The sequence below is a fragment of the Cebus imitator genome, unplaced genomic scaffold (assembly GCF_001604975.1).
Source record: "Cebus imitator isolate Cc_AM_T3 unplaced genomic scaffold, Cebus_imitator-1.0 Scaffold158, whole genome shotgun sequence".
In the NCBI taxonomy this organism is placed as follows: Eukaryota; Metazoa; Chordata; class Mammalia; order Primates; family Cebidae; genus Cebus; species Cebus imitator.
In genome coordinates, this window is record NW_016107473.1 from 4590683 (window position 1) to 4606464 (window position 15782).

The following is a 15782-nucleotide window of genomic DNA, read 5'->3' on the forward strand; positions in this document are numbered from 1 at the left end:
CTTGTGAGAGAGACAGAGACATCTGAAAAAAAAAAAAGATGTTACTCGTTTTAAGTCAAGAGGCTTTCCCTTAGAATTTCTCAGAAAATAGAAGTTTATATTTGGTAAATGGGATTAACAAACTGAGAAAATGGGGAACAGCTGTCACATTACCATAACACTTGAAGACTTTTAAGAAAGACTGGTTCTAGGATGGGCTTGCGCACCTGATCGAGCCCCTCTAACTTACAAAGTTGCCTGTAATTTGAACTTTGTCCATCAAAGCCTTGGACGGTCATGTTTCCTCTTCCTCACTTTGCTACCAAAGGTGAGATCTTAACCAATCAACTGGTTCTTTGGAAGTGAGTGGAGCCCCTTCCATCTATGAAGTCAAGTAACAGAAGTGGGCAAGACAATGACTGGGTCATAATTTCTGCTTGTTGGTTTGAGCATGGGGCCATCAGCACCTTTCACTTCATCTCTGAAACTATGGATCTGAGACACATGATCCACGTGTTCATCTGACTTGCCCTGTACCTCCTGCCTCTGAAAGTATTCTGCTGGGTCCCTGGAGCCTCTTCTGGGTAGTGGCAGTTTCTTGTCTGGTTGCTTCTCAGGTGCTGGAGTCAGGATCTGGCACAGAGCAACAAGCATTTCTGTGGGCAGGTCCTACCTGTGTCAGACTACATGTTCAATAATAAAAGCCTGATGTTATCCTAATTCCAGGCTGACATGGCTTGAAGTGCATTTTGGAGGTATTTGGTGCTATTCTTCTAGGAGCTATGTTCTTTTCCAGGAACTTGAGGGTAACTGGAGTCAAATGATAGGCACTTCCAAAATAAAACCTCTTGGACCTAAGTGTTGGAGGTGGGATGCAGACTTTGGATGGTCTTAATGCTCAGATTCTGGGTCTACTTTCTACATAAAGCTCACACATCACTGTGGGTCAAGCAGAAATGCTTCTCATTCTTAAACTGGTCTGACACTTTTTTCTAAGAAGGCAGAAAGAAGAGATATATGACTTCTCATAGTTAGAAAATTGTTTCCCCCATCCCCCTGACCTCCACTCCTTCCAGGATTTGATTTTTGTTAAAACTTGACATAGGGCCTGCAGCCGAGAACCAGAATTTGGGATCCTGAATATACTGTGAAAGCCGCTGGACTATATTTATTCAGCATCTCCAGGACAATGGAACTGAACAGCTTTCTCTTCAAGTGTTACCAGATACTCAAGCAAGACCTATGGTTCAGTGATGTAATGTGTCCCTGAGGAGGTACGTTTCTGTATGGCATAGCAGTTTGTATGCATGAGAGCTCTTGACATAACAGCATTTTTAAAACCAGCCATCTAATTAAAATATCTCACTGTAAAGAAATACCTTATTTATAAATCTGAATTTTCTGATATAAAGTATCCCTCACCTGGAAATGAAACACGTAAACTGGCCACTCAGATCACAAGATACAAACAGGGAGGGGGGCCATCAAGACTGTTTACATTGTTCTGCAATTTTAGCTTAATACTCCATGAAAATATGGGATCTAGAATACTGGAGGAGGAGTAGTTAATAGAAGTAGGAATCCAGTGTCTCTGTCCAGCTGATCATTCTCTCTATAAGATTCTCATAGAAGTGAAGACAGGGTGGTAACAAAGGAAAGCAAAGTACCATCTTACAGTCATCGGGGTTTGTGCTCCAGCCACCGCAGCAGACCTCTGGGTAGCTGGGTGGAGCATCTGGCCTGACCTAGAAACTTACAAAGTCTTACCTCACCAATCTCCAGCTACAGCTGACTCCCAGGAGTGAGCAGAGAGCACCATGGTGTTGGCTGACCCAGGACCACTTACTGCTCCAGCCTCTGAGAGTACCCTGTAAGATACTGTGAACTCACAAGAATAACCTAGTTCCACCAAAGCAGGCCATTTTAACATAAACACAAACAACAAAGGAAGGATGACTGGGAGAGAGAGAGGGAGAGGCAGGCACTCTCTTATTAGGAATGAATGGAACTGATGGGAAGAGTAGTATTTTAACTCTATGGGCTGTTCTGTCAAATATAGCCCATAGAATTAAAATAATACTCTTCCCATCAGCTAATACAGAAGGATCAGCCTTGTTCTGAAGAGCACACAGGAGTGAGCTTCTGGCTCATGATTGAACTGTGTGTACAGAGCTGTCTAAAGGTGGACCAGCCTGTCTCCAGAGGCAGAGAATTCCCTGTTGTCCTGGAATTTCCAAGATGGCTTGAGCCTCAGCTTTACAGGTGGGGCCTTAGAAAAGGGGCTGGCACATTGGCTGGGGGCCAAACTATTAAATGTTTCTCAAACTTGTCTTATTACAGAACCACCTGGAGAGCTTTTTAAATGATTATGATTTACCAAGCTTGCTTTAGACCTAATGAATCAGACTTTTCACAGGATGGGGTCCAAATGGCACTGAGTTCTCTTCCAATCCCATGATCCTATGATTTTAGAATAGTTGGATAGTTTTTAAACATTTACTAGTCTTATTCATCTGTTGTTAGTACACATCAGGAAAACAAAGTGTTTACATCCTTACTTAGGTTCCCACAAAAGTACCTCATCCTTTAAAAAAAAAATACACATATATCCCACATACCGATGAATAGTTTTTATGACATAAAATTAGAAACATTAAAAAATCCAAATACCAAATACCACATAAGATTAAAACATCATATGGTTTAAGATAAATGATTATTGTGTAACAATATTACTTCCACGTTAAAACAATAGTTAAGGTACAAATGGCCTTAATTATTATTTACTATTGTCTCAGGAGGAAAAAAATACAAAATGGGTTCCTGTAATTTTGAATGCATTTAGGTAATTTGATTTTTTAATTATTTTTTTGAGACAGAGTCTCACTCTGGTCACTCAGGGTGTAGTGCAATGGCATGACCTCGGCTCACTGCAACCTCTGCCTCCCAGGTTCAAGCACTTCTCCTGCCTCAGCCTCCTAAGTAGCTGGGATTACAGGCACCCACCACCACAGCCAGCTAATTTTTTTGTATTTTTAGTACAGACAGCATTCCGTCATGTTGGCCAGGTTGGTCTTGAACTCTTGACCTCAGGTGATCCACCTGCCTCGGCCTCCTAAAGTGCTGGGATTAGAGGCGTGAGCCACCGCACCAAGCCTAAATGCATTTCTGTAATTTTAAATGCATTTTGTGAATAAGGAAATGTAGATGCACATAAAACTAGATATAAAAGGCTACAGTTTGCTAAACACCATCTAGTCAGGTACCTGGGCTATCTGGTAAAACATCAAACTTTAACTGGTGATCAGGAAAAAGGAACAATCAGGTTTTAAATACTCAATGGTCATTTATTATAAAACTTAAACTTATTCAATACATTAAATACATGTGTTTTAAATAATTACAATTTTTAAAAATTAAAGAATATGTCACTGATCTTAATGAGACTTCCAAATAGTCTGAGCAGTGGCTCCACACTTCCTGCACGCGGAAGATTTCCTGTCATGCTTTCACCTTCCTTCTGATATAAATCAGTGCTAGAGTTCATCATGTGTTAAAACTGTAGGGGAGAAAAGTTTATTTAGTTCCTGGAATCTTAAACATAAAATTATCTTAAATATTACTTACATGTGAGGAAGGACCGATGTTGACTGAGGATCCTTTACTTGCTAGTTCGGTACCTATATGCTTCATTACACAACATGAGAAGAGCTCTTTGTACACTGTGATGTCTATTATATTGTACTCATCTTTTAAACTACTTGTGATGTCTATTATATTGTATCACAACTACTTGTCTTTTAAATCCACCTAGACTGTGGGCTCCCATGAGGCTATGAGGATAAGGAACATACCTTACTTATCTTTGTTATCTTTAGGATCTAGTATCCTGCCTGGCAGATAAGAGGTCTTGAAGAATACTAACAGATTATTCACAGTGAATATAGTATTCTAACCTTAATGTAATGGAACAACAGAAAGCAGAGGACATATTAATATATAGCCATTGTCTAATATGGGAGAACATAGCACAGTGACTTAAGTACTACATAAACGCAAGCGCAATTCTGATGAAGACTCAGCAAAATGGTCTCTGCATCACTAAGCTGTCACATACCAACTGATTTTAATTAAAATGCATGCTGTTCTACAATTCAAGATGGCAGACTATGTTTCTTCACTAAATTCTACTGAAAAGATAATAAATGTAAAAAGGAAAAACAATAATGAGAATGAGGGAAGTGGTTACAAGAAATTGTTGGGGCAAAGTTATAAATGAATCTCAAGAAATGGGAAACAGGGATAGACTGCATAAAACAACTTCATCCCAGAATACACAGCTGAGATGATGAGCTGGCTTTCCTGATGGAGGAAGCTGGGAGAGGCTACTAACAGGAACTCCAGTGGATAGTGAGTCGGACAGTGAAACAATTAAATGGACTGTCTGAGGAAAATCCATGCCTGTCAGCTCCCCACTCTTCTTCTTCTGAATCCAGGAGAGAAACTGACAGACTGGTATTTATCCTAAGATAAAAAGTGGAAGTCTATTTTTGAAAGCAAATGGAACAATTCTGACAGTGAGAGACAAAAAGGGAGAAATAAAGGGTGGGAGAGGGAGAGAAAGAGGTATTTTTATGTGGGTGTCTGCTCTTGAGTAAGGCACCCTCATTTGGGCTTTTATGGTGGCATATAGGATGGCCTTTGATCTGTTCCATGACCATTCACCTAGAAGGAGGCCTGCCAGCTGTACACCATGGGTTAATTAGTAATTAACTCTCCCATTTGGGGAAGAAGCCTATTGGAGAAAGAAACACATTTAAACTCTGGCAGAGGAAACGACACCAGTTATTATATTGATCAATCTAATCTTTTATTCTTAAATATAAACACAAACAGCCAAAGATCTCTAGGTTTTTGAGGAAGACCAATAGGAAAACAAAAAAAAGGGTAAAGATGAACACATAAAGTAGCTTACTGTAAGGAAACAAAAAGGAACTGAAAAGAACTAAAGTGATATTTAAAACAATTCTAATTGATATTTTCAGGGGATATTTGAAAAGTCAATGAAATGATAAAAGAAGAATAGAGATTGCTGGCAAGATGGCCGAATAGGAACAGCTCCGGTGCGCAGCTCCCAGCAAGATTGATACGGAAGGTGAGTGATGTCACATTTCCAACTGAGGTACTTAATTCATCCCATTGGGACTGGCTGGACAGTGGGTGCAGCCCAAGGAGGGCAAGCCAAAGCAGGGTGGGGTGTCGCCTCACCCAGGAAGCACAAGGGGCTAGGGAACTCCCTCTTTTAGCCAAGGGAAGCCACTAGGGACCGTCCTCTGCACTCCGGCCTAGATATTGCACTTTTCCCACAGTCTTCACAACCAGCATACTAGGAGATTCCCTCCGGTGTCTATGACACCAGAGCCCTGGGTTTCCCGCACAAAACTAAGACACTGAGCTAGCTGCAGCAGTTTTTTTACTCATACCCCAGTGGCACCTGGAACGCAAGACAGAACCATTCACTCCCCTGGAAAGGGGGCTGAGCCAGGGAGTCAAGTGATCTGGCTTGGTGGCTCCCCCCACAAAGACCAGCAAGCTAAGATCCCCTGGCTTGAAATTCTTGCAGCCAGGACAGCAGTCTAAGCTCGACCTCGGACATTCAAGCTTGGTGGAGGGAGGGGCATCTGCCATCGCTGAGGCTCGGGTAGGCAGTTTTATAGTGTAAACAAAGTCGCCAGGAAGTTCAAACTGGGCAGAGCCCAAGGCAGCTCAGCAAGGCCTCTGCAGGCGGACTGTGTCACTAGACTCCCTCCTCACTGGGCAGGGCATCTCTGAAAAAAGGCAGCAGAACATCAGGGACTTACAAATAAACCCCCACCTTTCTGGGACAGAGCACCTGGGAAAAGGGGTGGTTGTGGGTACAGATTCAGCCGACTTAAACGTCCCTGCCTGGAAGCTCTGAAGACAGCAGGGGATCTCCCAGCACAGTGTTCGAACTCTGATAAGGGAGAGACCACCTCCTCAAGTGGCTCCCTGACCTCCATATATCCTGACTGGGAGACACCTCCCAGCAGGGGCCTATGTACTCCTCATAAAGGAAAGCTCTGGCTGGCATCTGGTGGGTACCCTTTGGGATGAAGTTCCCAGAGGAAGGAATAGGCAGCAATCTTTGCTGTTCTGCAGCCCCTACTGGTGATTCCCAGGCAAGCAGGGTCTGGAGTGGACCTCTAGCAAACTCCAGCAGACCTGCCACAGAGGGGCCTGACTGTTAGAAGGAAAACTAACAAACAGAAATAGTTTCAACATCAACAGAAAGGATGTCCACTCAGAGACCCCTCTAAAGGTCACCAACCTCAAAGACCAAAGGTAGATAAATCCAATGAAAATGGGAAGAAACCAGAGCAAAAAGGCTAAAAACTCCAAAACCCAGAATGCCTCTTCTCCTCCAAAGGATCACATCCCTTAACCAGCAAGGGAAAAAAACTGGATGGAGAATGAGTTTGATGCACTGACAGAAGCAGGCTTCAGAAGGTGGGTAATAACAAACTTCTCTGAGCTAAAGGAGTGTATTATAACCCAATGCAGGGAAACTAAGAATCTTGAAAGAAGGTTAGACAAAATGCTACCCAGAATAACCAGCTTAGAGAAGAACATAAACAATCTGATGAAGCTGAAAAACACAGCATGAAAACTTTGTGAAGCATATACAAGTTTCAATAGCTGAATTGATCAAACAGAAAAAAGGATATCAGAGACTGAAGATCAACTCAATGAAATAAAACAAGAAGACAAGATTAGAGAGAAAAGAGTGAAAAATGAACAAAGCCTCCAAGAAATATGGGATTACATGAAAAGACCAAATCTACATTTGATCAGTGTACCTGAAAGTGTTGGGGAGAATGAAACCAAATTGGAAAACACTCTTCAGGACATTATCCAGGAAAACTTCCTTAACCTAGCAAGGCAGGCCAACATTCAAATTCAGGAAATACAGAGAACACCACTAAGATACACCTCGAGATGAGCAACCACAAGAGACATAATCGTCAGATTCACCAGGGTTGAAATGAAGGAAAAAGTGCTAAGGGAAACCAGAGAGAAAGGTCAGGTTACTCACAAAGGGAAGTGCATCAGACTCATGGCAAATCTCTCAACAGAAACCCTACAAGCCAGAAGAGAGTGGAGGCCAAAATTCAACATCCTTAAAGAAAAGAATTTTCAACCCAAATTTCATATCCAGCCAAACTAAGCTTCATAAGTAAAGGAGAAATAAAATCCTTTACAGGCAAGCAAATGCTGAGAGATTTTGGCACCACCAGGCCTGCCTTACAAGAGCTCCTGAAGGAAGCACAAAACATAGAAAAGAACAACCAGTACCAGCCACTACAAAAATATACCAAATTGTAAAGATCATCGACACCATGAAGAAACTGCATCAACTAATAGGCAAAACAACCAGCTAACATCATAATGGCAGGATCAAATTCACAGATAACAATAGTAACCTTAAATGTAAATGGGCTAGTGCCCCAATTAAAAGACGTGAGCTGGCAAATTGGATAAGGAGTCAAGACCCATTGGTGTGCTGTATTCAGGAGACCGATCTCAGATGCAAAGACATATATAGGCTCAAAATAAAGGGATGGAGGAAGATTTACCAAGCAAAAGGAAAGGAAAAAAGAAAAAACAGAGGTTGCAATTCTAGTCTCTGACAAAACAGACTAAACCAACAAAGATCAAAAGAGACAAAGAAAGGCATTACACAATGTCAAATGGATCAATGCAACAAGAAGAGCTAACTATCCTAAATATTTATGCACCCAATACAGGAGCACCCAGATTCATAAAGCAAGTTCTTAGAGACCTACAAAGATACTTAGACTCTCACACAGTAATAATGGTAGACTTTAACACCCTACCATCAATATCAGACAGATCAACAAGATAGAAAATTAACAAGGGTATACAGGACTTGAACTCAGATCTGGACCCAGTGGACCTAATAGACATCTACAGAACTCTTGACCCAAAATCAACAGAATACACATTCTTCTCAGCACCACATCGTATTTATTCTAAAACTGACTACATAATTGGAAGTAAAATACTCATCAGGAAATGCAAAAGAACGAAAATAACAAATAGTCTCTCAGACCACAATGCAATCAAATTAGAACTCAGGATTAAGAAACAGTCAAAACCATATATCTACATGGAAACTGAAAAATCTATTCCTGAATGACTACTGGATAAATAATGAAATGAAGGCAGAAATAAAGATGTTCTTTGAAACCAATGAGAACAAGACACAATGTACCAGAATCTCTGGGACACATTTAAAGCAATATGTAGAGGGAAATTTATAGCACTAAATGCCCACAACAGAAATGAGGAAAGATCTAAAATCGACACCCTAGCATCACAATTCCAAGAATTGGAGGAGCAAGAGCAAACAAACTCAAAAGCTAGCAGAAGGCAAGAAATAGTTAACTAAGATCAGAGCGGGACTGAAGGAGATAGAGACACAAAAAAAACCCTTCAAAAAATCAATAAATCCAGGAGCTGGTTTTTCTTGAAAAGATCAACAAAATAGACCGCTAGCCAGACTAATAAAAAAGAAAAGAGAGAAGAATTGAATAGATGCAATAAAAAATGATAAAGGGGATATCACCACTGATTTCACAGAAATACAAAATATCATCAGAGATTACTACAAACAACTCTATGCAAATAAACCAGAAAATCTAGAAGAAATAGATAAATTCTTGGACACTTACACCCTCCCAAGACTAAACCAGGAAGAAGTCAAACACCTGAATAGACCAGTAACAAAGACTGAAATTGAGGCAGCAATTAATAGCCTACCAACGAAAAAGAGCCCAGGACTAGACGAGTTCACAGCTGAATTCTACCAGAGGTACAAAGAGGAGCTGGTGCCATTCCTTCTGAAACAATTCCAAACAACAGAAAAAGAGAGACTCCTCCCTAATTCATTTTATGAGGCCAGCATCATCCTGATACCAAAACCTGGGAGAAGCACAACTAAAAAAGAAAATTGCAGGCCAATATCTCTGATGAACATCCAAACGAAAAGCCTCAATAAAATACTGGCAAACCAAATCCAACAGCACATCTAAAAGCTTATCTGTCATGATCAAGTCAGCTTCATCCCTGGGATGCAAGGCTGGTTCAACATATGCAAATCAATAAATGTAATCCATTACATAAACAGAACCAAAGACAAAAACCACATGATCATCTCAATAGATGCAGAGAAGGTGTCTGACAAAATTCAACAGCCCTTTATGCTAAAAACTCTCAGTAAACTAGCTATCAATGGTACATATCTCAAAATAATAAGATCTCTTATGACAAACCCACAGCCAATATCATACTGAATGGGCAAAAACTAGAACCATTCCCTTTGAAAACTGGCACAAACAAGGATGCCCTCCCTCTCTCACTACTCCTATTCAACATATAATTGTAAGTTCTGGCCAGGGCAATCAGGCAAGAAAAAGAAATAAAGGGCATTCAATTAGGAAAAGAAGAAGTCAAATTGTCTCTATTTGCAGATGACATAATTGTATAAGACCTCATCATCTCAGTCCAACATTTCCTTAAGCTGATAAGCAACTTCAGCAAAGTCTCAGGATACAAAATCAATGTGCAAAAATCACAAGAATTCCTATACACAAATAACAGACAAACAGAGAGCCAAATCATGAGTGAACTCCCATTCACAATTCCTACAGAGAGAATACAATACCTAGGAATACAACTAACAAGGGATGTGAAGGATCTCTTCAAGGAGAACTACAAACCACTGCTCAAGGAAATAAGAGAGTATACAAACATATGGAAAACATTCTATGCTCATAGTTAGGAAGAATCAATATCGTAAAAATGGCCATGCTGTCCAAAGTAATTTATAGATTCAATGCTATCCCCCACCACCCACCACCCCCCATCAAGCTACCATTGACTTTCTTCACAGAATTGGAAAAAAACACCTTAAGTTTCACATAGGAGCAAAAAAGAGCTCACATAGCTAAGACAATCCTAAGCGGGGGGGAACAAAAAACCACAAACCAAAAAACAAAGCTGGAGGCATCACGCTACCTGACTTCAGACTATACTACAATGCTCCAGTAATCAAAACAGCATGGTAATGCTACCAAAACAGAGATATAGACCAATGGAACAGAACAGAGGCCTCAGAAATTATGCCACACATCTACCGCCATCTGATCTTTGACAAAGCTGACAAAAACAAGAAATGGGGAAAGGATTCCCTATTTAATAAATGGTGTTGGGAAAACTGGCTAGCGATATGCAGAAAGCTGAAACTGGATCCCTTCCTTACATCTTATAAAAAAATCAATTCTAGACAGATTAAAGATTTAAACCTAAGACCTAAAACCACAAAAACCCTAAAAGAAAACCTAGGCAATACCATTCAGGATACAGGCATAGGCAAGGACTTCATGACTTCATGATAGCATTAGGAGAAATACCTAATGTAGATGACGGGGTGATGAATGCAGTCAACCACCACGGCATGTGTATAACTATGTAACAAACTGGCATGTTCTGCACATGTATCCCAGAACTTAAAGTACAAAAAAAAAAAAGTAATTTAAAATGTTCAAGACATTCAGTACAGGTCTGTGACTCCATACTGCTGTTTAGTTGGCTTTCTATCATAGGATATAAAAACTAACCCCCAATCTATGGAATGTTAACCTGACACCTAAGATAGTCAAAGCCTTCCATAATTCAATATCCCACACTATTTTCTGGTTATAACTAAAAATAACCAGTGAATGATTTCACCTGTTTAAAAAAGGCCATTTACATTTAAAAAATGGGATGAGGTGATATTTCCTCCTTCTTAAAAATGTTTCTAGAGCTACTAAAAACTTGCATACAAAATAGTTGATAAAAATATTCCTCTGGATTGTACAAGAAGGGAGACAGGAACCACTGATAAGACATGGTATATGATATTAATCAGACTTAGCTTCTTTCTCTTCATCTTCATTGGAGGCTGAACTCTCCTTGGTTTCAGTTTCTCCATTTTATGCAAGCAAATCTTTACTTTCATGATTAGCCACTTCAGTCTGTTTTCCCTTTGCTCCTCCTTTCCTTTTTGTTTGGACGTTTCTGTCTGAAGATATATCCTTTTCTGCTGCCTTTTCTGGCTTCGTTTCCACTTTTGCAAGGGCAGGTTTAGCTGACAAGTGCACAGATCTCCTCTCTTGGGCTCTTCCTTTGCTGCCCCTTCAGTGGAACTGACCTTCCTCTTGGCATCCTGGCAGCAGGGAGGGTGTGTGCCAAGCGCCTGCAACCTGCAGCACACTGAGACCCTTACCAAAGGTGGGCTGTTTGGCTGCTGCCACTCCTCTTGCCACCTGAGCTGCTCAGGTGATTTTCTTAATGGCATCTGGGAACTTGTCTGCTGCCTCTTGGTTGGCAGAGGCTGCTTTTCCTATTATCTTGACTTTTAAAATCCAAACCTTCCTAACATTATCAAACCATTCTTTGCTGACATTAAATTCTCCAGCTTTAGATCCTACATCTACTTTTGCTTTAAGTTGTCACATAATGACATTTTTATTGAATTATGTTAGTCTACAGGTACGCCTTTCTTATTGTAATCCTGCACCCACATAAAAGCTGCATTTTTAATATAAGACAAATAGATATTTTGCAAAAAGTGTAAAGTTTTGGTGTCTGTCGATGTACCTGCAATGTATATTTATATTTGTAATATAATACACCACATCGGAAGCCATCCTTATAGAGTTAAACAAGAATTCTGGACAGAAATTTGGTTAATTATAAATCAGGCAGCACTTTGAGCCACTTCCTTGCAACTGAAAGTTACTTAGCACTAGATACTGACCATTTGCATCCTCACTATTCTTGTATATAGGATTTCTGATATCAGAAGCATAAAGCTTTTAAGAATTGCCTAAGCAGATTCTGGGTTCCAGCAGAACAGCTGACACCAACCAGTCTGAAGACCCCCACAAAGTAATCAATTCAGCATGAGAATATAGTTTCTTCATCTCCCTATACTATGACTTTGCTCTGCACTCTTCGACCAATCAATGCTCTTCATACTTTGGCCCCCTCCAAAACCCTTAAAAATCACTAGTCTCAAACTGCTCAGAGACACAGACTTGAGTTTTCTTTCTGTTTCCTCATTTGGCAGTCCTATGATTAAACCTCTTTCTCTGCGGCAACCCAGTGTCTCAGCATATTGACATGCTGTGTGCACTGGGCATCAAACTTATTATGGTTAAAAATCCTCAAATATGATTGCTTCTCTAGGTTTGAGTAAGTAAAAGAGGACTTCCAATTTTATTCTTATACTTTCATGTTGTTGTAATGTTTAAAATATACATCTTACATTTGTAATTAAAAATTAAGTTAAAAACAATCTCTTTTGTAAAACTCCTCTTTCTTATTTATATCCATATAGATACACAAACATACAGACCTATGATTTTTCTTTAATGGAAATGAGATCAATTGTATTATAAATATTGCTTCATAACCTATTTTTTAACTTAAAAATATAAATTTACCTTGTTTCTCTTGAAAGGCTACAGTATATTCCATTGTTTGTATCAATGTTTATGTAACCAATTGTCTATTGATGGACAGATTTCTATTTCATTGTTAAAAATGATGCCATAATAAACATACCAATATACACATCATTTTTCTTTTTTAAGTAAGTGTCCTGAAGTGAACTGCTGGGTCAAAATGTATATAAATTTTAAGTTTTTATACATATAAAATTTCCTTAACTTACATAAGCTGCTATATGTATACTTATATAAAAATGCTAACTTTCCAACATTCTCACTAATGCTCATTATTATTGACCTGTGAACTCTTTATTTGATAAGACACACTTATATATAAGAAAAAATGTTTTTTGCTGAGGTGATTTTCCTTTCTTCTTTTTGCTTTCTCTCCTTTTCTCCCTCCTTCCTTTGTCATCCTGTTTCTCTACCTTTAAAAGGAATTATATCATACAACTTACAGAATAATTTCTTCCTTCTGAACTGAAATGATACCTTTAGCCACACTAAATTATTATATATACATAGGTGTCTTATAAATAATGAACTTTTCAGACACACCAAGAAAACTTTTTTTTAAAGGAAAACAATAAGTCAAGATGAAACAATTTCAGGTTTATATGAGAAAGTTTATACATAATCATTCTGGCTTCCTTAAACAGTAAAGCTGAGGAAAATGAGAACTGTATTCTGAACCACTGGGAAGAACTATTGAGAGTATTAGCAAATATAATCCAGCAAAAGTCTCTAACACACTGACCAGAACACAACAGGAGTTCAGGGTGCTTTTAAAAAGAGAATAGGGAGACACAAGCAAAAATGATAGGGAAAGACAATTAAGAGGCAATCAAGAAGTTTGTATCAGCTTCAAAAAACAAATTCAGCACATTTGTTGAACACTTATGTAGGGCAATGAAACACCAAGGTAATCACTCTTTTTTTCATAAAAGAAATGGAAGCAAATTCAATCCAGGTCATTCTCCAGACCATGCTAGAACCATGAACACCTGGGGAAACCTGTGTTATATATGAGATTAACTTCAGAGATAGAAAGTGACATTTTTAGCTAGCTATGTAAGGCTTTTATTAATTTTTGGACTTGCTGAAATTTCCACATTTAGGAAATACAGTGTAATCTTAGAGACAAACACTCCTTTTACTTTATTTTCCATTTCCATCTTGTGTCAGGAAACTAATGTTATACAACCTATCTATATAGAGATATCAGCTGAAGCTGTATCCATGGGGAAACAGATTATCTATGCTTTAAACTTGTAAGCTTACTCTACACAAAAATACATCTTTAAATTATGCCACAGACTTTTAAAAAGAAATTCTTAATCATCTGATAACTTCATTAAGAAATGAGTCTGTAGTCTATCCTAATCTCATTAATGCAACATAGGGTTCAGACATCACAACAGTCAATGACTTACTTGCATCTTTCTTCTTGTTTTCAAGATGATCCAATAGTTGTCTTATCTCAGCATCATACTCCACCCATTCTGGGACAATTCTGGCAGCAGCCTTTAGTTTGGGTTCTTTTGTTTTGGGATTATTACACTAAAAGTTTAAGCAAATTTTGTTAATGAAAGACCATGCTCCTGGAAACACAGGACAATGCTGTGTCACTAGGGCAAACAAAATACATTTTACAAAAAGCAGAGTCCTACTAAGTACTGAAAGTTTAATTTAGACAGGATCAAGTGAAATGACATATCACAACTTATGTAACTAGTCATTAATTGCTTAATACAAATACCTCAATCAGAAATTTAAATAAAAATTGTTGAAAGACATTCTGATGGCTCACAGGAAGTTTGTAAAAAAAAATTACATAAATGTTTTGACAAAAGATCTAATTACATTACCACTATGAAAACTACATAGCAGACTAGTGTGCTTTATAGGCACAAGAGAATATACTACATTATATAGTATAGTATCCTATACTAACAGTAGGACCTATACATATCACATAATTTGTTTTATGTGTAGGGTGTATGTGTATCTTTATTCATCTGCAAAGAAATTAAAATAAGAAAATCTCTAAGGTTCCATCAATATACAATCAGCTTAAACTACTGAGTACTACTGCAGAATTTCTTGGGAAATTAAATAAAAGTTAAAAGGCAAAAATTATAGAAGGTTGATAAGAATCTGACACATGATGTATCTGAAGGTACAGCTGATAGGATCTGCTGATATACTGGATGTGAGCTGTGAATAAAGAGAGGCATCAAGGAAAGACAAAGCCACCAGTACCTTCGGCTTGAGCAATATAAAGAATGGAGTTGTCATTTAATGAGACAGAAGACAATGGGAGCTGTATAAACTTCATGAAGTTATTTAAAAAAGCCCAATGGGGTTCGATCCAAGATGGCCGTTTAGGAACAGCTTGGAGTTGCAGCTCCCAGTGAAAGCACAGAGGGTGAGTGGATGCCACATTTTTAAAGCCCACGGACCAGGAGATTCCCAGGCAGAGGAGACCCACGAGTCACCAGCGAGGCTGTTTTGGCCGGCGCGGTTCTTTCGGTTGGTGGGGCTGCTTTGCACCGCGCAGCTGCTTTGTCGGCGGCCCGGGCCGGCGGTTTTCCATACAAAATACACTGGTCCGGGTGCCCTTTTGGCTGGTGATTGGAGCCTTGGGAAGCCGCACATTCATCTGTTTAAAGAGGGGACTGAACAGGGAGCCAGGCCAGGACATTCCTGAGCAAAAAAAGCGCCATGAATCTCAAAGCTGCTGTTTAAGCCGGCACAGTAGGTCGCCACACGGGAAACAGATCCCGGAGCCCATTCAACAGGCGACTGGAACACCTGGGATAAAAAGAAAAAGAAAAAAAAAATGGCTCTGAGGCAGGGAGCCAGGTGATCAGGCTCGGCTGGTCCCACCCCCACAAAAGAACAGCAATCAGAAACTCTCTGGATTGAGAGTTTCACAGCAAGCACAGCTGAATCCGGGACGGTCCAGCTCTGTGGGGGTGGGTCGTCCGCCATTACCGAGGCACTCCACCAACAAGGAGCTAGTCCGCCATTGCTGAGGCAGCCTGCTGTTGCTAAGGCAACCCACCATTGCTGAGGCTGCCTGCCGTTGCCGAGGCAACCTGGCATTACAGAGAGAGTCCGCCAATATAGAGGCGGGCCAACATTGCCGAGGTAGTGCTAACTATGCCCATATAAACAAGACTGCAGGGAAGTTCACAGGGC

The 15782-nt window shown here is 39.6% G+C and overlaps 1 protein-coding gene and 1 pseudogene across 1 annotated transcript in view; both read right to left on the bottom strand.

Annotated features, from left to right (window-relative positions):
* Positions 1-3305: 3305 nt before the first annotated feature.
* The window catches only part of LOC108314615 (UDP-glucose:glycoprotein glucosyltransferase 2-like), a 68186-nt gene continuing 55709 nt past the window's right edge, over positions 3306-15782 (bottom strand). The window contains exons 12-13 of the mRNA XM_017543576.2: positions 14012-14138; positions 3306-3538 (exon numbers count right to left, since the gene is read on the bottom strand). Of these exons, the coding sequence (XP_017399065.1) occupies positions 3516-3538; positions 14012-14138 (150 nt within the window). The 3' untranslated portion in view covers positions 3306-3515. The remainder of the gene's footprint in view (positions 3539-14011; positions 14139-15782) is intronic.
* On the bottom strand, positions 10552-13988 carry LOC108314616 (annotated as a pseudogene).